The sequence below is a fragment of the Bison bison genome, unplaced genomic scaffold (genome assembly GCF_000754665.1).
Source record: "Bison bison bison isolate TAMUID 2011002044 unplaced genomic scaffold, Bison_UMD1.0 scf7180017864197, whole genome shotgun sequence".
Taxonomy (NCBI): Eukaryota; Metazoa; Chordata; class Mammalia; order Artiodactyla; family Bovidae; genus Bison; species Bison bison.
The window spans coordinates 310,406-334,514 of NW_011494769.1; the positions used below are offsets into that span (position 1 = coordinate 310,406).

General features: G+C 37.7%; 1 protein-coding gene across 3 annotated transcripts in view; it reads left to right on the plus strand.

Moving 5' to 3' along the window:
• The window catches only part of SLC12A6 (solute carrier family 12 (potassium/chloride transporter), member 6), an 85,668-nt gene that overhangs the window by 49,056 nt on the left and 12,503 nt on the right, over positions 1 to 24,109 (plus strand). For all 3 annotated transcript variants that reach the window (XM_010844167.1, XM_010844168.1, XM_010844169.1), the window contains 13 exons: positions 11,019 to 11,113; positions 12,576 to 12,707; positions 13,396 to 13,542; positions 14,887 to 14,941; positions 15,424 to 15,554; positions 16,227 to 16,468; positions 18,591 to 18,805; positions 19,570 to 19,728; positions 19,907 to 20,005; positions 20,473 to 20,530; positions 21,062 to 21,236; positions 21,540 to 21,658; positions 23,145 to 23,243. In XM_010844167.1, the coding sequence (XP_010842469.1) occupies positions 11,019 to 11,113; positions 12,576 to 12,707; positions 13,396 to 13,542; positions 14,887 to 14,941; positions 15,424 to 15,554; positions 16,227 to 16,468; positions 18,591 to 18,805; positions 19,570 to 19,728; positions 19,907 to 20,005; positions 20,473 to 20,530; positions 21,062 to 21,236; positions 21,540 to 21,658; positions 23,145 to 23,243 (1,726 nt within the window). The remainder of the gene's footprint in view (positions 1 to 11,018; positions 11,114 to 12,575; positions 12,708 to 13,395; positions 13,543 to 14,886; positions 14,942 to 15,423; positions 15,555 to 16,226; positions 16,469 to 18,590; positions 18,806 to 19,569; positions 19,729 to 19,906; positions 20,006 to 20,472; positions 20,531 to 21,061; positions 21,237 to 21,539; positions 21,659 to 23,144; positions 23,244 to 24,109) is intronic.

A 24,109-nucleotide genomic window follows, 5' to 3' on the forward strand; every position in this document is an offset into this window, starting at 1 on the left:
AAATATATATATATATATATAAAAATAAAATGCAGAGGTCCTGTAAAGTATCCTACCTCACCTCTGCTCCCCTGAGGTAAACTTGCTATAGATACTTTATTGTGAATTCTTACAGAAGTTTTTAATTACATATTTTCTTTTGCTTTTTAATTTATCACTTATTTATTTTGGCCTCTTAGAATACGGAGTCTTAGTTCCCTGACCAGGGATCAAACCTGGGCCCCTTGCATTAGAAGCAGGGAGTCCTAACCTCTGGACTGCCAGGGAAGTCTCAGTTAAACAATATATTAAATACTCTTGTTGTTGTTGTTCAGTTGTGTCTGACTCTTTGCGACCGCAGGGACTGCAGCACGCCAGGCTTCCCTATCCTTCGCCATCTCCCAGAACCTGCTCAAACTCATGTCCATGGAGTCCGTGATGCCATCCAAACATCTTGTCCTCTGTCGTCCCCTTCTTTTCCTATGACCGTATCTTTTCCTTTTTCTTTCAGTGGAGTTACACTGTACAGATATACTGTATAGATCTGTGTAGATGTATCTATACAGATGTATACTCATCTCTTTGTATACTTAAATATACTGGCAGTGAGAGTGCAAGTATATATGTACAAGATGTTCGTTGCAACACAGCAGTAAACACCTGGAAATAAGTACTCATAAATAAAATTATAATATACACATAAATAAAATACTTTTCTACTACAAACAGAGAGAAGAGGCAGATCTTTATGTACTAAGATGTCCAAGATAAAATATTAAGTGAAAAACAGGAAATCACAGAACGATCCGTACAGTGTAACTCCATGATAGAAAAAAGAAAAAAGATAGTCATACTATTTAATATAAAAATGTGCAATTGATACTTCCCTGGCAGTCCAATGGTTAGGACTCTCTGCTTCTAATGCAGGGAACATGGGTTTGATCCCTGGTGGGATAACAGTGGGTCAAAAGGTATATATATTTTCAAGAAGATACATCAACTTAAACCCACCAATAAGTATGGACACATACTAAGCTCCCTATCATCAAACATAGGTGTTATCAATATTAACATTTTTTTCTTTAGTAGGTGAAATGGCACCTCTAGTTTTTATTTGTACCTCTTTAATTATGAGTGAATTAAGTACTTTTAAATATATACTTTAAATAAATAAAGTATAAAAAGTACTTTTAAATATGTAGCCTTGTGGTATTAGGGCTGTCACTATTCTCTTTTTTATACTTTTATTTAAACTGTTCAAAATTAGTCTTCTTAGTATAGAAATTTCACATTTGAACCAGGAATGATTAAGATTTCATAGAAGATTTTGGTAGATCACGAAGAGTACAGTTCCCCCTAAACTGTTAAATTGCTCTGTCTCGATACCTGCCTGACAGGTAGAGACATTTGAAGAGTGGTTCATCATCTGAGCAGGAACACACGTGTATAATGGAGGTAGAGGAGGGCTTGGCTAATGAAATGAACAATCAGGGGAGTTGGTGCCATTCCAGTGCTACTGAGCTGGGTTTTGTTTCCAAGTAAGCACTTTGTAGTAAAAGAAAGTAGATAAATTAATTATAGGTGAAAAGAAATAGTATGCAATCATAAAGAGTTCCCTCAGTATTATTTAAAACTCCTAGGATTTGCAAAGAGGCTGCTGCAGACATTATTCTCATTTGGCAACCTACAGTTGCATTCACTTTTAAATAAACCTGGAATTTATCCATTTTAGGTTAAGTTCATCCTTCTACCCTGGGTTCTCTCTCCTAGGTTCATTAGGTTAGATTATATTCTCCTTTTTTCTCATGCTATTGATAACAGTCATCCTCTGTCTCCTGTTCTAAGTATGTTTAGCTACAACCTCAAAATCTGCACTGGTTTATTTTTATTTATTTATTGGCCATGCCGGCGGCTTGTGAAATCCCGAGGAGTTGAACCCGCACCTTCAGCAGTGAAAGAGCAGAGTGCTAATCACTGGACCTTCAGGGTATTCCTCTTACTGGTTTATTTTTTTAGTTTTGGAGTTGCAAAAGAGTTAAAGACAATTTATTGTTATATCTTCTAACCATCTTATGATTCCTCAGAAAAGGCATTGGTAGCTTGAATTAAAATCTTGCCAGATTCTATAAAAAATCTCACTTAGGATAATTTGGCCCAGTAGGTGAAAAACTGCTTCAGTTGCCTTGCCTGCTGAATGGAGTTTATAATAGGATCTTTCAAATCTTCTAAATGCTTTCCTTTCAACAGGGTAAAGTTATTTTAATGTATCTACTGTTTCCACTGACTCATCAGATCTCTTGCGAAACACAGGATCAGGCTGAGGAGATGCACAGAAGGGTGAAACTGCAGTTGTGATACAGAATTAAGCTGTGTGCTTACAATTCATGAATTTTTATGTGTGCGTCATTTTCCATTTAAAACACTTTAGAAAGCAAGCAAGCAAATGAACACTGGGCCCTGGCGTTTTTACAGTTTTTATCAAACATTCAAGGCAAAATAATTTCTCTTCTACAGTTTCTCTCAGGGAACAGAAAAGCAAGTAGACACTTCTCTGCTCAGTTTGAGACTAGCATAACCTTGATACCAAAACTTAACAATGACAATGTGAGAACAGTATAGACCAATTTTACTTATGAGCACAGATACAAATATCCTAAATGAAATATTAGCAGTCTGAATCAGGCAGTATACACTTGACACTTACAATCTGGGTTTGAACTGCACTGGTCCTCTTAAACTTGGATATTTTTCAATAGTAAATACTACAGCACTGCATAGGTTGTGGCTGGTTGAATCTGCAAATGTGGAGGAGGAACCTCAGATACAAAGAGTCAACTATAGTTATACTTTGAGTAACCCCCAGCATTATTCAGGGGTCACCTGTATTTTTTATTTTTTTACCTGTATTTTTTAAAATTACTAAAAAAAAAATTACAAAAAAGTACTTTCTGGTAAAGATACATGGTTGGTTTACCATTAAAAATCAATTTATATAATTTAATATATTAGACATATTGAAGGAAAAACATAAAATCATCTTAATAGATTGCAGGAAAAAGATTTGATTGGAAACATTCAGTATTTAAATTCATGAGCTCATAAAAAACTGGTCACCACTGGAGTAGTCTAGTGAAACAATTCATTATTCTGAGAATTGGTCTAAAAGAAAAAAGTGAAGTATTTATCTTGCTTTTAACTATACCAATGGGTAACCAAATAGTAAATTACAGGGAATGTCTGTTTATAAAAGTATTTCAGCTAATAAATTAAGGAAAAATAACAGGATATCACCATTTTTGTAGCCTCTCATGAATTAATGAATCTAGGCATTGGTCATCAACATTTGCTAGTATCTGAAAAAGAAAGCAACTATAGATGACCTCATACCTCCAGATGGATGATCAAAATATCCCTAGGAGAGTATTTTCCTCCCTCCCCCATAAAAATACTGAATGTGGTTAAGCCTTTAGACCCAATTATCAATATATAGGAAATAGAAGAAAACAGAGCAACATGTTAAACATCACATGGATGCTTATCAAAATCCAGATCATCAGAAACTTTACTGAACACATGACATAGGTTCTTCAATAAGTGAACTGCAAAGGAAAAGAGAGAAAGCCAGTAGACTTAAGAGATAAGCAACCAGTCATAACGTGTGCCTCTGATTTGACTGTTGATTCAGACTTTCTTCTTGGAGTAGGAAAAGGCCACCCACTCCAGTATTCGTGCCTGGAAAATTCCGTGGGCAGAGGAGCCTGGTGGGGTACAGTCCATGGAGTTACAAAGATTTGGACAAAAATGAGCGGACACACATACATCAAACTAAAAATCAAAAACATAACATTTGAGACAACCTTTTGTGTTCACTTGGTCACATAGTTCAGACCCAAAACTGTGCCAAGGGATATTAAGTATACTTACTGCTCTTGTTCTGCCTTGCTCAGACCAACAAAGGCCATTAGACAAGCTCAGGAGTCTAAGGGAGAAATCTGAGGTTTATCTTACATCTAAGTTGAAATGTAAGTGGTAATTGAACAAAAAATAGCAATATTATAGAAATAATAGCACCACAACAATAAAATGCTTATAAAGAGCAAGAATTTGGCATACTCTTTCTGCCTACAAACAAGTATGCCATAACAAATGGAAATCTGATATTTTCAGTAGAGCCAGTGGCACTCCTGTCAGTTTTCATTTGAATGTTCAATGAAACACCAGTAAGTTTTTCAGTAATATCAGCATTATATAGTTGGTAAAATGAGAATAAAGAAACATAATAGTGATCTGATGGGCTGTTTACTTCAAAGCATTACTGAGGCCAGTCTCACTAGGTATCCTCCAAAGGCATCTTAGGATTCTGCATAATTCTAAAGAAGTTCTAGGATGGATATGAGTTTGTTTTTTTAGTTCTTGCAGAATAAAGGTTATTTGCTATTCAGAAACTAGAATTTCCATTCCACTTGGGATTTCCTGGAGTCATAGTAGTGACCCAGATTTCTGAAGTTTGTACATCAGAAAGCAGCATGATTTCCAAGATATTCAGACCAAGAATTGATCCACACCCTTCAGTATAACCACTTTTGATTTCATACCGGGTTGAGCCATGCCTTTCAGTTAACCACTTCTGATGAGAGCTTTGCTCCTTGCCCAGAAAGCCCTGACATTTCATAATTGACCAGGAGCTGTACTGCACCCTCCCACCACCACAAGTAGACCCTGGGTAAGACAATTTGGAAGGCATCATTGATCTCATAAATGCAGGCAAAGTCTCTGGAGACAGTCTTCCCTCCAACCACCCAAAACAAAATTAAGCAAGCAAGTAGAAGTTGAGTCAGAAACTTCCAGAACCAGAGTGTCTGAAAGTTAGGGTAGTTGCACCTGAAACTTGAAACCAGAGAGGCCTCAAACAGAGGTGCCAGGGCTGCATCCCAGGAAGCCAGAGCTGTTAGGAGATGGCTTAGACCAGCGAGCAGCAGGGTGGGGGCAGGGGAGTTCTGAAGTCAGATTTTTATAGCAACAATATTATAGGGCTACTGAATAACAGGGAAGTAGTATGCTAAGGCTGGGACTCCTTTCCTCCTGCTGTAACTTTCAAAAGGAATGAAATGGTGTTGAGTCTGGAATATAACACTATTAAATGTCTAAATTATTTAATAGAGGATGCAGCTAGGAACATGAAACTGTTTAAAGAGAAGGTAAACAAACAGTTGTTGATATTTTTAAAAATGAAAGGGTTAAACAGATTAAAAACAGGCAAAAGATAGTTGTGAACAAAAAGAAAACCACATGTAGACATATCTTAATAAAGCTGCAGGACATCTAAGAAAAGATCTTGAAAGCAGCAGAGAGAAGAAACAGATCATCAGAATAACAACAGGATGATAAACTTCTCAGATAACAAATAATGTCTTAAAGTGTTTGGAAAAAATTTATTATCCTAGAATTGTGCTTAGCAAGACACTTGGGGTTAAGGGCAAAATATAATTGTAGATAAGTAAAAGCCAACAACATTTTTTACCACAAAACTTGCTCTAAACTATTTGTTTTCAACGAGGGACAATTCTGTCCCCAAAGGATATTTGGAAATGTTTGGAGATATTTTTGATTGTCACTATTGGAGATGCTACTGGAATCTAGTGACTAGAGGCCAAGGATGCTCTTAAACATCATAAAATGTGCTGGACAATATCCTACAACAAATAATTATACTGTCTGAAATTTCACAGTGCCGAGTTTGAGAAACCCTTCTCTAAAGGAATTCTAAAGAATATACCGCAAGTAAAAGGAAAATGATCCCCGAAGACTGGTATTCTGAAATGCAACAAAGAATATTGAACAAATGAAATGGTAAATGTAGACCTTCACCCAAGTCAGTGTTGTCAATATGAAATAATTTTAGTGTCTTATTTATGTAGTGAAAAAAAAACTCCTAGAAATGTTGGACAGTAATATGTAAGTCAGGAAGTGAGAGTTGGAACTGACTACAAGAATAGAAATAGAGTGTGAAAACTCCAAGCGAGGAGAGAGGAAAAATGGAATAAGGGAAAGTAAACCAAAAAATCCAGAGAGAAAATGAGAATGAATCATAGAGAAAGAAAACGAAAGAGAAATAAAAAGATAGTACAGTTCAGTCTGAATATATCAGTTGCTAAAGTTGGTGGACCTAACTTGACAATTAAAAAGACAGATTGTCAGATTTTTAAAAACACAGCTACACGCTCTTTACAGGGTATCTACCTACAGCATAAGAACCCAGGAAAAACGAAAAGTTGAAAAACAGAAAAGGACATTTAACCAAAAGACAACTGGTATAGTTTTCATTATCTTTTCCTTCTGTTGTCTTAAGATTTATTCTCTTTCCTTTCTGGCTTCTTAAAATAGGTATTTAGCTCATATAATTTTTATTCTTTTTACTTTCCTTATATAAAACTTTAAAGCAATAGCTTTACTTTGAGGTGATGCTTTTGCTGCATCAAACAAGTTTCAATAGGTGGTGTTTTTGTTGTTACTCAGTTTTTAAGTAGATTAATCTTTGATCCTTGAATTGTTGGAAAATGTGTGGTTTTTAATTCTTAAATTTGCATGGTTTTTAAATTTGTCTGTTTATAATTAAATTCTAACTTCTTGTTATACACCAAGATCGTGGCTTATATTTGATATGTTTGATATTTGTACAATCTTTAAGATCTAGTACATGATAAGTTTCCATATATAAATTTTCCATGTATGTTTGATTAAAATGTATAATCTCTTATTTTGCATGCAGAACTCTATCTCCATTAAGGTCAGGGTTATTCATTCTATTATTTGGATTTCTTTACCTTTGCTATTCTGTCTGCTTCACTTATCAATTATTGAGGAAAAGTATGTTAAAAAATCTCCTTGTGTGATGGTAGATTTATTAATTTCTTGATATAGTTCTGTTCATTTTTGCCTCAAATATTTTGAGGCATGGATGGATGGATGGGTGGATATGGCCTTTTTTTTCTTAAGCTGCACTTTGGCTTGCAGGATCTCAGTTCCCTGACCGGGGATTGAACCCAGTCCACACCAATGAAAGCACCAAATCCTGACCACTAGGGAACTCCCTAGGCAACCTTTTAGATCGGCTCTGTTGATCCTTTCTTGCTGGTATTCATGCCCTTGTGTAATCCTCTCTCCTTTGAGTGAGGGCTGGACTTTATGACTCCAAAACTTCTAATTATTAGAATATGACAAAAGTGATGTCACTTGCAAAATGAGGTTACAAAAAGACTGTGACATCTGCCTTGCACCCCATCTCTGGCTCTTTGATGGCGTGCTTTGAGGGAATCCAGTTGCCATGCTGTAAGCTGCCCTGTGAAAAGTCCCACATGGCAAGGCAGTTGAGAAAGCCCCTTGGCCAACAGCCTGAAAAACAAAACTGAATCCTGCCAACTATGTAAGTAAGGCTGGAAGAGAATCTTCCCCAGGCCTTCCAATGAGACTACGGTTCTGACAGGAGACCATGGAATAGAGTGCCCAGCTAAGCCATGTCCATATATCTAGCGCCCACTAACGGAGATGATAAGTATGTGTTGTTTAAGCCTCTAAATTTGAGAGTCATTTGTTACACAGAGAGAAATAACTATAAACAATAGATGTATGTTTAAAATTTATATACTTCCTTGGTGAATTAGGCCTTGTGTGGTTACCCTCTCATTCCTAATAAAGTTTTTCTCTTAAAGAAAAATATATCTGCTAACAATAAATCTGTACCAGCTTTATTTTGGTTAGGTTTTTCCTGATATATCTCTTTCCTTTACTTTTATCCTTTGTGTGTCCTTATTATGACTCTTGTAAACAAGAGACATGATATATATGCCTGGATTTTGTTGTTTAATCCAATGTGTCAATCTTTATATTTTAACTTGTAAATTTCAATCCCTTACTTAAAAATATTCTGTCTACTCCCATCCCCCAAATGAAGAAAATAATGTTAACACACTCTCACATCACTCTTTCCCAGCCCCAACCCCTGTTGTACTGTTTTTATCTAGAATAGGTCAGTGGCAAAAAGGATGGGACTTCTCAATAAGTGGACTTAGAAGAGCTATCCATTTGCTAAAGAACTACATGATCTGATTTCTTCCTGTCTTTCTAGCCACTCTATCCTAACTCTATTTTGGCCATGTTCTATATTCTGTTTATGAATCCATTAAGATTATATCTGCTTTAGGATCTTTTATTTATTTATTTTTGCTTTAGGGTCTTTTAGAACTGCTGTTCCCTCTACCTGAAATGCAGGTTTTTCCCGTCCATCCTGTGCCAAGAGGACAGCCAGTTAGCATATACCAGCTCATGAAAGCCAAGTGTATCTTCTCTTCCTGAAACCAAGTTCAGTGAAGTCACATTAGTATTTTAAAATTAGCCTATGTGAATATTTGGCAAATACTATAAATTAGTATATAATTCTGGAGGACCTGCTTATCATCACTCTAATGATCTTATCAAAACTTGTCTGTCTTCCCATCCTGTCATAATCTATCCCAGTACATGTTTCATTTTCTTCATTGAACTTATCACTTTTTTAAAAGCTATTTTCTGTCTTTTGTGACTTTAGTATATGCACAGTGAAAATAGTCTGTAACTGCCTTGTCTACTGTTGTAGTGCCCAACATATAAGAACTTAGTAAGTATTTACTTATTGAATTAATTGAATAAATGAATTACTCAAAAGTGGTAATAATTTTTAGCTGTGTCATTCTCTAAAATTTTCTGGAAGCGTTGGAGAGAAGATAATAACTGTATTTCTTTTTATGACTTTTTATTATGGGAATTTCCAGAGGTACAGAAGAGTTAAGTAGAATAGCATAATGAAACAACATGAACCCATCGCCCAGCTTCTGGTTGCAATTTTTCAGCCCCCACCAAATTTTTTCCCCAGAATATTTTTGCCCTTTCTAAAGAAAATAACCAATCCATATTCATATCCCTCTGATTGTTTCCTGACATTTGGTTTGAGTCAGGATTCTAACAAGTTTTGCACCTTGCGACTGATTTGGTATGTCATCTTAAGTCTCTTAATTTATGAGTTCACCTGTTTTAGTTTATGCCATTTATTTGTTAACAAAAGCAGATTATTTGTTATATGGAATTGTCCACATGCTGAATTTAAAAAAATTAATTTTACTTACTTTCTTTTGGCTGTGTGGGTCTTCTTGCTGTGCGGGCTTTTTCTCTAGTCGTGGGGCTACTGTTCATTGTGGCGCATGGGCTTCTCACTGTGGTGGCTTCTCTTGCTATAGAACGTGGACTCGAGGGCACACGGACTTCAGTAGTTGTAGCACAGGGGTTCAGTGGTCCACATGTTCTGTGGCATGTGGGACCCTCCTGGAGCAGGGGTCATTGGCAGGTGGATTCTTTACCACTTGATTCACTAGGGAAGCCCCACATTCTGAGTTTGATGACTGCATCTTTGTGGTGATGTTTAACATGTTCTTCCTTTGTTTTCTGTGAACTGATAGTTAGATTTAGAGGTTTGCTTATATTCAGCTTCCATTCATTCTTTGGTTAAGAATGAATTCATTCTTTGGTTAAATTGTACAGTGTTTCTTTTATTGCATTACATTAGAAGATTGTATTGTCCCACTTTTAGTGATGCTAAGTTTGATCAGTGGGTTATGTCTCAGACTTTCACCTAATGCTTTTAGCAACCATTGATGATGACTGCTCATAACCATTATTTCATTAGGGGTTGGAAATTGGTGGTGTTTTTTTAATTATAGCATTCCATCTGCATTAATTAGCTAGAATGTTTCTATGATGAAGAAATTTTCTCTCTTTGGTTACCTTGAAATATAGTTGGTACAGGAAAGGTGGGATTAGGGCTAATTGCTTAATTCTTTACATTTATTATTTTTCAGACTGATATTTTTTCATAGCAACTCTGTGAAGGGGACTAGTTTTTTTTTTTTTTAATGTACCATTTGGATATTTCAAGTAGTTGCATTTGAATTCATTGTATTATGTATTTTTAGTGTTCACATTATCCCATTTTCAGCCAGTGGGAACACCTTCAGATTGACTCTTCTGTCCTTTGACATGACTCTTCTGTCCTTTGACATGACTCAGTTATTTTGATAGCTTTCTGTTTCCCAAGCTCATCTTACATATATAAGGTTTTAGGACTTTAGATTAAAATCTTTAATTTTTATATTGATATCTAGTTCCTCAATATTTAAAATCTTGGAGTTTGGGGGGGGCTTTATTTTTTTTTTTTTTTGGCCTCAAACCATGCTATATGTAGGATCTTAGTTCCCCAACTAGGAGCTGAACCCTGTGCCCCCTGCAATGAAAGGATGGAGTCTTATTAACTACTCTGTTGCCAGTGAAGTCTTTAAAATCTTAGTTCTTAATGACATTTACACAGTTATTAAAATTCTCTCTTCTGCCAGACCTGTATAGCTGTGTAACTTTTACATGATAAAGAACCAGAGTTAAGAAAGCACTCAAACAACAAGAATCTCTACTGTTTTAGGGAACCCAATCTCTCCTTCGTTTTTCCTCGGAATGGATTCACCAAATTCTTGTGGGATGCTTGTATTCACATAAAAGGATATGTGGCAAATGTTTGTACAAAAATGGTGTCATTTAGAAAAGGTCAGACAGCCCTGAAGGCCAAAGGCTTTTATTGCCATTATCAACAGGAACCGTGTGTAAAGTAGCCTTGTCCAGCACAGTGTTGTACACCGAGCAGGTACTCAATGACTTTTTATTTTTCATTCTGGCTTTGGATGACATTAAGAGTAGGCTCTCTCTAGGCTAGAGTCTTAAAAGAATAGTGTTTCCAGTCTTCATATTGTTAAGAAAAGGAATGACCCATGTTTACTTCTTAGAGATTTGCTTTTGCTCCTTTTCAAGAGGAAGTCACATTCTCCAGGCAATGCTACCACTCTTGAGATGAAAATCTGAATATGAAAGTGAGTTTCATTATTACAGAGGCAACATGCAGTTCTTTGGTGCTGATGCCTCTTCAGTATCGATGAGAAACTAACATGGTATACTTTTTTTTCCAGATGATGGACATAAGAAAGCGCGAAATGCTTATCTTAACAATTCCAATTATGAAGAAGGAGATGAATATTTTGATAAGAATTTGGCACTCTTTGAGGTAATATTTGGGAGAAAACTAGGGCAGAGACTTCAGGAACAGAAATTTCAAGATTGTTGTCTTCCACCCCATCTAGTTTTAAAATTGTACAGGTTGGATAACTTAATAACTGTTAAAATATAGTACTCATTATTATAGTTTGTCATTGCAGTTGATTTAATCTATATAATTATTGCTAGTTAACAAATAACCATTGAATCAAATTCTGTGAAAGAAAGAGGAATGTTGACATCACAGGCATATGGAGAATCTTGCTGTCTAATTTAACTAGGATGTAAATGTTTATGTTGTAATAATCTATAAAATTTTTCAAGTCTGTGTTTGGGATGAATTTACCTTAGAACTAGTAACCAAAAGAGTTTCTCTAGTGGCTCAGCAGTAAAGAATCTGCCTGCAGTGCAGGAGCTGCCGGAGATGTAAGTTCTGTCCCTGGGTTGGGAAGATCCCCTGGAGGAGGGCATGGCAACCCACTCCAGTATTCTTGCCTGAAGAATCCCACGGACAGAAGAGACTGGCAGGCTACAGTCCATGGGGTCACAAAGAGTTGTACATGACTAAAGCGATTTAGCACAGCACTAACCAAAAAGCAGGGTAGGAAGCAGGCTGTTGGATTAAAAGGACCTGAATGTCTCATCTGACTAAGACGGCATGGACTTTGATGGAATCTGTGGCCTGATTGTTGAAAGGAGCCTGGTTTAGTCCAGCACTGCTTTGTCTTACTTTGGACAATGATTCGAATGCCACTTTTCTCAGTGTTCCTGTTTTTTTAAATAATATTTTCTCTTAGTTTCCTTCAAGAAAAGGTCTGAGGTGAATATTTGGTTCAGTCACAGAAGTTTTTCATTGACATGTCCACGCTTGGTGCTGTAAATAATAACTATAAATATGAGTTGACTATTAGTAATACTGTTAGCAGATTGCTAGCAGTACTGTGATTAAAAATTATGTCATCGATGTTCTTTATGAGGTTTGCAGTCGCATGTGTGCTCAGTCATGTCCGACTCTTTGCGACCTCATGGACTGTAGCCTGCCAGGCTCCTCTGTCCATGGGATTTTCAAAGCAAGAATACTGGAGTGGGTTGCCATTTTTTCCTTCAGGGGATCTTCCCGACCCCAGGGATTGAATGAGCATCTCTTGCATCTCCTGCATTGGCAGGTGGATTCTTTACCACTAGCGCCATCTGGGAACCTTTTATGAGGTTACAACTGTCTATTAGGAGCCAGTGTGGTTTTTTGTTTTCTGTCAGCTATTACAATCATAAAGCCTTTCATTTAAGAATTTCCTAAGAATTCATGTAGCTCTGATTACATCTTATAATATGAGGGGAGAATAAAATCTCTGATAGATTTTTAAAAAATATTTGCCTGTGATTACCTTGCAGTTTTCTGGTAGATGGATCGTTTTGATGTTTATTCCCAGTGTTCTTCATCATGTATTTCTTCCTTATTTCTGGCTTTATAGGAAGAAATGGACACCAGACCAAAGGTGTCTTCTCTCCTTAGCCGCTTGGCCAATTATACTAATCTGACACAAGGAGCAAAGGAACATGAAGAGGCAGAGAACATCACTGAAGGGAAAAAGAAGCCCACCAAGGTGAGGCCTTAGAATAGTAAGGCAAGTTAAAAGACCCCATGTAGAAGACAGGAAAAAATGTCCTGGGTATCACTCTTTGCTCAACAGCTATTGAGCACTTTGTATATGCCAGCCATGTGAGGGGTGAGTTCTGTAATGTGTAGCTGGGAGATGAGCATTCCAGGGAAAGGGACTAGCACTTCAAAAGAAGAGTGTCCACACCCATGAAAATATGGAACAAAATTACAAGTTAGCTTTCTGGCTGTTCAGGAGTAAAGCAACACTCAGATCTTTTTATCAACTCCATTTACCAACTACTATGAAAAATTTATACCAAGTTCTGAAGAAATTCCATCAAGTCATTATCCCATTTTTTTTTTTTTTAAGAAAAAACTAATGCCCTTGAAGAATAGAAACTTCTAAATTGTTGAAGATGCACCTAAAAGTTTGTGATGGGATTCCTATGTAAAAACATGTGGAGATCTCTGTAAAGTTAAAATATGTATCTCTAGGAATAATAAGTATGGTGATAGACATTTGTTAGATGGAGATTTTGTATGTGCCTATTTAAAGATACTGCTTAAACTTATCTCTGTTTTGCAATTAAAATTATATTTAGGGCACAAGTTTTTATATAAAAGTAAAGGGATGAATCAGCTCTTCTAGATGACTACATGATTTTTTCTTTTGTCAACATCTTTCTTTCCAGACTCCCCAAATGGGTACCTTCATGGGTGTCTACCTCCCATGTCTACAAAATATTTTTGGAGTGATCCTGTTTCTGCGCCTCACATGGGTGGTGGGCACAGCTGGAGTTCTGCAGGCCTTTGCAATTGTCCTTATCTGCTGCTGCTGTGTAAGTCCCAAGTTGACCACTGGAAATCACCTGGAACATACAAGAGCTCAAGAGTATCATGCTTTAACCTCTTAAGGAATAAAAGAAAGAATACATACTGGGAAAATACTCATGATCTCAACAGGAGAGATTATTTTGGTATTAAAATCTAAAGGATTTTCAGTTTAGTCAGTTACTCACTGCTTATATCTGTAATATATTGTACTCAAAATTACGAGGAAAGGCTTCCCTTGGAAGTAGAAGATACAGCCCCTGACTTCAAACACTTCAGAAGACAAACCATTTGAATTTGATAATGCTAGTGTTGTGACAGAAAATGTGTTAGAAAATGTGATGTGTTACTCCACTGCAGGACCAGTAAACAGCTGATTGTTGTTTGGGGGTAAGAAGTATTTATTTTGAACTGGCATCCCTTACCCCTTCTCCAGAAATTGGGGTGTTATTTCCAGGTCTTCTTTCCATTATACTGAGAACATTCTGGTCTTCTTTTAATTTAAATTCCTCTTATCTGTGTATCCCAGCTACATCTGTCAGTTTTGTTGTAAATTGATAGATTATTATAAACATTTTTTTATTATTAAGCTGTCTGCTGACTTATTGCTGTCACCATCACACACTCCCTGTACATTTTGCTCAACTGAGTACCATGCAAAGCAGGGTAAGCGGACATAGTCCATATCATTCATAACTCAATTTTTTTTTTCAGTTTCTTAGTCTTGAAACTTGAGGGCCGTATTTGACTCCTTGATTGCTGGTCATATCTCATCAGGTATCAAGGCCAATGAGGTGTGCCTCTGAAATCTCTTGTCCAACCCCTTCTTTATATTCCTACTTCTCCCACTGCAGTCCTTTCCTCTCACTGAACCACTGTATTAGCCTGCTAACAAGTCATTCTGCCTCCATCTGCTCCCCATCTGCAGTCCACTCTGTACTCTGCCACTATCAGGTAATTTTTTTTTAAATACAGTTCTTGTGAACTCAGAAGTCTCCAGTGGTTCTCATTACTGAATATTCTTGTTATTGTAGCCAGTGTTTAGTCAGTTTCCAATCTGTTTTCCAAGTTTTTAGCTAGAAGATCAGGGTAGGATCAGTGGTTCTTAATAGCACCTAACCTACTGATTACCATGAAGGAGCATTTTAACGGAATACTCCACATACCAGTAGTGTGACTAGTGCAGTGATGAAGCTCGTCATCTCATTTCCATACCACTGAGTATGAGGGAACTCCTTCCATGTAAGTATGTAGAGTTGAATATCCGACAGGTGCTCTGAGACCTGCAGATGGGAAAGTAGTGTGGAAATGTTGTCTTTGAATAGTAACAGCCTTCTCTTTTCTCTTTATAGACGATGTTGACTGCTATCTCCATGAGTGCCATTGCCACTAATGGAGTGGTGCCAGGTCAGTAGCTGAGATTGGATTTCATGGATTGTCACTGATTACTGTATGTTTATGCTATAAAGATAGAGGTGCAGACTTCCAAGGAATGTTATTTATTTAGTCTGTTGGCCACAGGCACTTACTGTTTGACTTGAGAAACCGTCTTTTAAAAAAATCTTTATTCTTTAAGCTAGAATATCTCATTTCTACTGCATTTTTAGCTTCATTTAGTTGGAATTTATATTTTATTCAGCTATCTGACGCCTCTGGTAAATATCATCTGATATTTTTCTTAGTAATACTGACAAAATTGTGCTGCTTTATGTGGGATATTAGATGTGTGGTATGAAGGTTTCATCTTTTACTTCCTACTGGGAAATCTACTTTTTATCACATTCAGGGTTTTTAAAAGCCTGAAGCATTTATCCTTTTTTACAACTTGTTTACCTTCCTGTTACTAGCATGCTTTCTTTATCTTGTTCACCTTCTGTTTTACCTTTTAGCTGGAGGCTCATACTTCATGATTTCCCGAGCACTGGGCCCAGAGTTTGGTGGAGCTGTTGGCCTCTGCTTCTATCTTGGTACCACATTTGCAGCAGCTATGTATATCCTTGGTGCCATTGAAATATTTCTGGTGAGTAATGGCTTAATTGTGGTCTGTAGTATGGAAGAGATACAGACTTGGACTTATTTTGCTGTTTGATAGCAAAGCTTTTGAGAAATCATCTATAGGAATCAATCAAGTGATTGACTGCTGACCTGTTATTGACTGCCTACTGGGAGTATGAGTCAGAGAGGTTGAAGGTATCCTTTGGCTGCCTACTCCCTCCCCTCCACCCCATGACCAGCACCCTGCCACCTCACCCAAAAAGGTAAAGTCTCAGAAGCAAGACGTGCTAATGGGGAAAAAGTAAAATAAAGTTTATCTCTTTTGATGTTTTTATCCCAATGACATAAAATGTTTATTTATTTATTTATTCACTAGGATATATTTTTTACTATTTAAAGTAACAATAGCAGAAGTAGGACTCAAGATAATCTTTACAGTTACTTTGTATAACACTTTGGATAAGCTATTAACATGTCCCTTGTTTTTCCACTTGGAAGTGTAAGTATTCAGAATAGCATGTAGGCTAATCAATGACACCCTATTTTTGTGGGCATTTTAGATCGAAACATGAATGAGGCTATGTCTCCAGTCACTTTGTGTCTCAGTTTTGCTTTCGTTTGTGAAAGCAAATGCAAACAACAACAACCCTTTGATTACTTTGAATGACCTCATTTTCTCCTTTTTTTTGCTTAACAGGTATATATCGTCCCTCGAGCTGCCATCTTTCAGAGTGACGATGCACTCAAGGAGTCAGCAGCCATGCTAAATAACATGCGTGTCTATGGGACAGCCTTCTTGGTCCTCATGGTATTGGTGGTATTCATCGGCGTACGCTATGTGAACAAGTTTGCCTCACTCTTTCTGGCCTGTGTCATTGTGTCCATCTTGGCCATCTACGCTGGAGCCATCAAGTCTTCTTTCGCACCTCCACACTTCCCGTACGTGTCTCTGACTAGGCATCATTATTAGGTAGCCGTTAACAGCATCTGGTGATGTGATCATTTCAAGGCAGAATTTCACAGTTTCACTGAGATTTCCCCCTTGGATAAGCCCAGTTAGATCTGTGCAGGAAGCCTCTGAGGAAACTGTGTGTGTCGTCTTCCTTATGTCCCAAGCATAGAATTGGCAGCTGTGCCATCATTTGGATATAGACAGTAGGTTTTTCAAAACCTTCTGATAATGATTATGTATATTTGAACTATTCATGAAAGGCTTTCAAACAGCATAGTTACTGCCAGCAACCTTGATAAAGTATTTAAATGTTAGATTCCTTTTATTAATGAAAAATCAAGAGAGTCAAGAAAACCTTAATTCCTACCTAAGTATTTACAATTGAATTTTTTATTTTGATTTTAGTACAATAGTACAATTTAGTACAATAATGAACTCTCTAGTCACAAAATAAGGCAAATAAATGTCACATCATTTGCATATGTATCTGTTTCTATATAAATTATATGACATACATAAGTAGTACAGGTGCCTTAATGTATACCCTTTGAAGTAGAAATGGGTTTGTACAAATATGTGACTCAAAGGCTCACCTGTTTTCCGTTTGACTAGAGGCATAGGAACTAGCCAGCACTGAGTATTGCTTGTAACCTTGTTATAGTGACTGTCTTTGAAAAATCATCCAAGTAACCCAGGGATCACACTCATCAGTCTTAGGTTGATTTAACCTGATTACTGAAAAATAGGTTTTTCAAGATGAAAAATCAGGTCCAGAGAAATTAAATGACTTGCCCCAAAGTTAATGATTGGCAGAGCAAGAACACAAACCTTGTGATTTGCTGAATCCCAGTCCAGTATTTCTTCTCCTGTGCAAAGTGCTGTCAGTAATAAGAGTCCATGATAAATTTTCAGTCTGCTTATCCAGGAACTGTAAAGTAACTGGAGATCCACTTGAGTCATAGAAGTACTAAAGGCTACATTCTGGCTATATCTTAACTTGGGAAATTCCATTTTCCTCAAGTTTTCCTTTGATGTGTCTCCTCTTTTTTGGTGGGCCAAATTCATGTGTGGTATTTTCTTTAAAATATTTCAGCAAAACAAGTCTAAAAACCTAGAGGAATGCATAAAACAAGACTGGGAAATGTTGGGAGTTGTTGAAGCTGAGTGACAGGCACATGATTTATCACATATGTATGCTATCATTTTGCAGATTTCAAAAGTTGCTTTTTTCTTCCGAGAGTTATTTTAACTGTGGGTGTATTATTCTTTTATTTGTATTTATATCTTTGGTTTAAAGAAAAAAATGAACAGTCTATATTTGTATTATCCTTAAATATCCTCACTCCACTAGGTCTAGGCTTAAGTTCAAAAACAGTTTTCTATTAGGCCGTAGAGGGACGGCCTAATTATAGCCAAGCTGTCTTCACTGAAACAGTATCCAGAAGATTTGACCTTTTTCTATATATTTTCAAAGGGGTTTTTATTAGCATAAGGCTTTTTCTTAGACCAAAATGAAAGAGGTGGATTGTGTGTGTGTGTGTGTGTAAGAAGAACAAAAAGACTCTTAAGATTTATTTTAGACCCTGCTGCTGCCAAGTCACTTCAGTCATGTCCGACTCTGTGCGACTCCTTAGACAGCAGCCCACCAGGCTCCCCCGTCCCTGGGATTCTCCAGGCAAGAACACTGGAGTGGGTTGCCATTGCCTTCTCCGATTTTAGACCCAACAATTGGCTAATAACGTAGAAATTCTATAAGATGATTCAGCACAGCATCTTCAGACAGTTCCTGTATTTGGATTCTGTTACTACTACCCACCACCTGTGTGAGGTCAGGCAGACTACTTTTTCTCCCTAAATTTCAGTTCCTCCACAACAGAGAAATACTGTGGTACATATTTTGTGAGATCGCTGTAAGGGTTAGGTTGGCAGAAAATGTAAGATACCATTTGCGGAGCTAGTTCTTTTCCCACCCATGACAGTAAAAACTCTTCGAGCTGAGATTTTTTTTTCCTTTGCAAGCATATATATACTAACCTATTTCTAAACCATTTTCTTTTTTAAAATAGTTTTTCCTCGGCTTCAGTTTTCTTCCTGTTCTTTTTCACTTAGGGTCTGCATGCTGGGCAACCGCACCCTTTCATCAAGACATATTGACGTTTGCTCAAAGACCAAGGAAGTTAACAACATGACAGTGCCGTCAAAGCTGTGGGGCTTCTTCTGTAACTCAAGTCAGTTTTTCAATGCCACTTGCGATGAGTACTTTGTTCACAATAATGTCACTTCGATCCAGGGCATCCCTGGATTGGCTAGCGGTGTCATTACAGGTGAGTTAGGAGGTTTGGGGACACGTTTCTTACTCTTCTATTATCCATCAACACTCACTGCCACAGTACCACTTCCCTTCTTAAATTCAGCATACAACTCAATTCAGCATCTTTCTGCTTTTCTGTTAATGAATTTATCCTTTTTCAGGACATCTTTGTAGCGTTGTCTGCTAAAATTTACTGCTCTTGAAAGCAGAGCTGAAATTACTTTTAAACTTAAGATAATAAAGTATTCTGTGTGTTAACACATTGTAAAGTTGTCAGTTTTTCCAACAGCCACAGCTAGAATTACTTTAATGTCATCAAACCCACATGTGTTTTCCTGACTCATCTAAATTTTTGAAATTCTTTCCTTAAGTGATTTCTGTCTTAACTGTCTGGTCCACAAATATCTTTGCATGTAAGCAAGTTTACACTAAGGTGTTAGCATTGATACCTAATTTAAAAAAAAAAATAAACTTTGTAAGGGCGTTCAGCTTAGTCTGCTTAACTTTTGCTAATTTGCATTGGTAAACGCAACTGTATTTGTACATACCAAAGTATTTGTCAAACTACATCTGAACCAGATGGGAAAGGGCATTAGGTTTTTATTTTTGTGTACTTTATGATATGTATGTTCATATATCTGTGCTCTGTAGAAGCAAACATACCCTTAAAAACCATATAAATGACAGATCTGATTTAGAATACTGTTGGCTAGAAAATTATCCAGTTGTGTCCTTTCCGTGCTGCTACTGCTTATATACCCCTTGATCCCCCTGCAGAGAATCTTTGGAGTAATTATCTACCAAAGGGAGAGATCATTGAGAAGCCCTCAGCCAAATCTTCCGAAGTCTTAGGCAGCTTAAACCATGAGTATGTCCTTGTGGACATCACCACCTCTTTCACTCTTCTGGTGGGCATCTTCTTTCCCTCTGTCACAGGTAAGCACATGGGCTGTTGTCTGTATTATGGGTGATGAGACCAGGGAAGGGGTTTTTCTTAGGAGACAAAGCTATATTCTCGGGATTCCTAGATTTTCCTCTAGCCTTTGATAGCAGTTCAAATATCAATGTCTAGGAACTAAAGAAGTTAACTTGTTCTTTTTTTCCTTTTTTAAAGGCATCATGGCAGGATCAAACAGATCTGGGGATCTGAAAGATGCTCAAAAGTCCATTCCCATTGGCACTATCCTCGCCATCCTTACCACCTCCTTTGTCTGTATCCTTTTGCTGGATCCAGTTTGAGTTTTAGTTATAGGAACAGCCATAGAACAAGGGTGATCAGTATTTTTATCCTGGTAATAAAGATATCTGCTTTCTACCCCCTCACTTCACACCAGATAATCTACCTGTGAAAGTTGCTCCATCGTGTCTGACTCTTTGTGACCTCATGGACTTAGTCCATGGAACTCTCCAGGCCAGAATACTGGAGTGGGTAGTCTTTCCCTTCTCCAGGGGATCTTCCCAATCCAGGGGTCAAACCCAGGTCTCCCGCATTGCAGGCGGATTCTTTACCAGCTAAGCCACAAGGGAAACCCAGATAATCTACCTACCTCATCTCTAAAACTCAAGAAAGAATTTATGAGATTAGTGAATTAGCCACTCATTTTACTGGTAGAAATATCCTGAGTGTTTATGTTCATCTTAGAGGGTGAATGGCAGTTTCCTTGACTCTCAGTGTCTTAGATTTAAGCAACGTTGTCCTTTTTGGTGCATGTATTGAAGGTGTTGTCCTCAGAGACAAGTGAGCAATTGATTTCTTTTACAGCCACCTATCTATCTTCCATTATGTCTGATCATCCCATACAGCACCAAGACAGTTATAAACTCAAAACCCACCTGAGATGTGTATCAAAAGTAACAATAGAAAGTACATATATATAGGTCCCCAAAAGAGAGGCCAGTATGTTGTTGTATATGATGCAGCAAGTATTCCTCAATAAAGCAGTGAATTTGTCTGAATATTGAGGATTTTCCTGTACAATAAGAGCTGTTGGAAAACTGACTAAAAGTAAAAGAGGGCAAATAACAAAAATTAAAAAAATTTTTTAAGTTTCTGTTTTCTCTATGAGACATAAGGGTGTCCGATTGGCATTCTGAATAAAAGCTGGAAACATACTTTCTTCATTTCCTTCATACAGGCTACTAGTATTTGTCCTTTCTCATCTGTGAGCATAAAAAATTATAAATAGAAAAAATTGAGTGAATGTCTATCTAGCATTTTCATCTAAAGTTATTTCCAGGTTAAACGTCCCCACTCTGATTTCTCTCCCAGGTTTGGAGATGCTGTGAAAGGTAATCTGGTGGTAGGAACCTTATCTTGGCCATCCCCGTGGGTGATTGTTATTGGCTCCTTCTTCTCCACATGTGGGGCTGGACTTCAGAGTCTCACAGGAGCACCGAGGCTGCTACAGGCTATAGCCAAGGATAACATTATACCCTTTCTGAGGGTGAGTGACCCTATTCTATGCCCTCTTCCTTTTTTCTCCCAGTTTTAGGAGAAACTGATCTTCATAGGCTTAGAAATTATTGGACCATATAATATGAAGATGGGTTTTAGCACAAGACTCTGTATAGCCCTCTAAATCTCTGGTATGAGTTTATATGTTAGTGGAATAAAGGTATTTAAAAGCTACCACAGTTGTAATGCTGTTATCTTAAAGATCTCTGAAACTATAGCATAGACGAATAAGGGAGCATTGACTCAAACATTTCCTACACTCATCTGTCTGATACTTCACTTCTATGCACAGGTTTTTGGTCACAGCAAAGCCAATGGGGAACCTACCTGGGCTTTACTTCTGACTGCTGCCATTGCAGAACTGGGAATCCTTATTGCCTCCCTGGATCTCGTGGCTCCAATTCTTTCCATGTAAGAGCCAGTTATTCTCTTCATTTGTTGTTGCATATGTGATGTCTAGGTTCATGGGAATTCCCTGGTGGTCCAGTGGTTAGGATTCCATGCTTTCACTGCCAAGGGCACGGGTCCAGTCCCTGGTCAGGGAACTGAAATCCTACAAGCTACGCAGTGTGGTCTCATCTATGTTTTTAAAAACATAATAAACAGAGTAAAATATGCAAGGAGTGCTAAATGTTAGCAGTTATGATTGTGAATTTTCTCCCTATTTTTTTTTTGTTTCTATACTTTTCTACAAAAAACAGATACTATGATAATTTGAGGGGGAAAACTTTCATTAAAGCTTAGCTTATTTTCTGGCCCTCTAGGTTATTTTCAGTGTGCTGAGGATAAGCATAAGATGACTAAGACACAACCTTAGAGAACTGATGGTAGATAAAGAAACCAGTGATGCTTGTCTAGTATGATGAATACTGTGGTCAGGGTGAACACTGCATGCTCTATGAGCTCTACAGTGGTCCACCTCTGTACTGAGAATCAGGAAAGGTTTTCTGGAGGAAGTGATGCTTATATCATGAAGTGAAGGGGTGAGTGAAGGGGTGAAAGAAATTCCAGGCAGGGAATGTGTGTGAAGGAATCAAGAGATGAAATAGTGCAGTGCATTCAGAGAAGTGAAAGTCTGACTTTGAGAGTGGAAGGTGTGGGTAGGGTAAGTGCAGAGCAGGGAAGTAAGCAGAAGTGGATCACAGAGGACCTGGAACTTTTCCTGAAAGTAGTGGATAATCCTTAGAGGACAAAATGGTCATATTTCTATTTCATAATGATTAATTCTGTATAAAAGATAGGTTAAGTGAAGTGAAGTCGCTCAGTCGTGTCTGACTCTTTGCGACCCCATGGACTGTAGCCTACCAGGCTTCTCCGTCCATGGGATTTTCCAGGCACGAGAACTGGAGTGGGTTGCCATTTCCTTCTCCAGGGGATCTTCCCGACCCAGGGATCAAACCCGGGTCTCTGGCATTGTAGGCAGACGCTTTACCGTCTGAGCCACCAGGGAAGTCCAAAATTGAGCCGGAAGTTGGAAGTTTCCAGTGCCAGTTGGAAGCATATTTAACTAATCCAACAAAGAACAAATGAGAGCCTGAACTATGCTGATAGAAGTAGAAGTGGAAAGGAGAGGGAAAAAGTTTAGAGTTTTGTAAATAGAGGGAATCCATGGGACTTGATAAGTGAATTTAGAACTAAGGTTGAGTAGTGAAGAGGAAACTGAGTATTATCCCAAGAGTAACTGGATAAAAAGTGGTAGTGTCTTTCACTGCGTGAGAACTTAGAAGGTTGAGCAAGTCTGTGGGGAGGTGAAGTTTTTCTACACTCTATTCTTAATCAAAGGCTAGTGGGCTAGAACAAAGGCTTAAATACAGCGAAGCTCTCTAGTTATTTAAAATAATCCTTGAAGAATTATTTTACAATAATAATCATTCCTCATACATTTTTATTCTGCCAGGTTTTTTCTCATGTGTTACCTCTTTGTGAATTTGGCATGTGCCTTGCAAACATTGCTTCGAACACCCAACTGGAGACCCCGGTTCCGCTACTACCACTGGTAAGTCTGCTTTTTTTCTTCTTCCCCATATTTGGAGAGAACTCATCATTGAACTTGAAAACTAGGAGATTCTGAACTCTCAATCCAGTTTTCTTCTTGGCCATTTGTTTCATACTGTCTCTTTTAGCTTCCTGTGTTCACATGAATTTCCAGCATCCTACTGTGGTTTTTTAGTACATAGTTCAGGCTCTCATTTCTTCTTTGTTGGATTAGTTAAATAAGTTTAATACATGGTTTTATAATAGCTTATAATACTCAATTGAGAATAAAGGTCAAAACTATGAAATAAATATTTCCAGGCTGCTGTGTTCCTCAGTTTAAAACAACCTACCTTTTGCTTATCGGATTGCCTGTTTACATCTTAGCTGAGCCCTGAGCTTCATTCCTTTCCATTTATCCTCTTGTCTTCATCAGTTTTCCTCAGTGTTCATTCTCAGACTCTCTTCCTTATGACAATTTTATTTAGTTAAAGAGTATGAGCTGTGTCTCTGGTGGCTCGGTGGTAAAGAATCCATCTGCCAGTGCAGAGGAGCATGGGTTCGATCCCTGGTGTGGGAAGATCCCATATGCCGCGGAGCCACAAGGCCCATGCACCACAACTTTTGAGCCTGTGCTCTAGAGCCCACGTCCAGCAACTAGTAAAGCCTGAGCGCCCCAGAGCCTGTGATCCGCAACAAGAGAAACTACCACAATGAGAAGCCTCTGCACAACAGAGAAAAAGCCCTGTGCATCAATGAAGACCCAGCACAACCAAAAATAAATAGATAAATAAATAAAATTATTTTTTTAAAAAAGAGAAGAACACATTCAAGTAAGTATTTTTTTTTTTAAAAAAGGAGTATGAGCCTATGGCATCAGATGGCCTA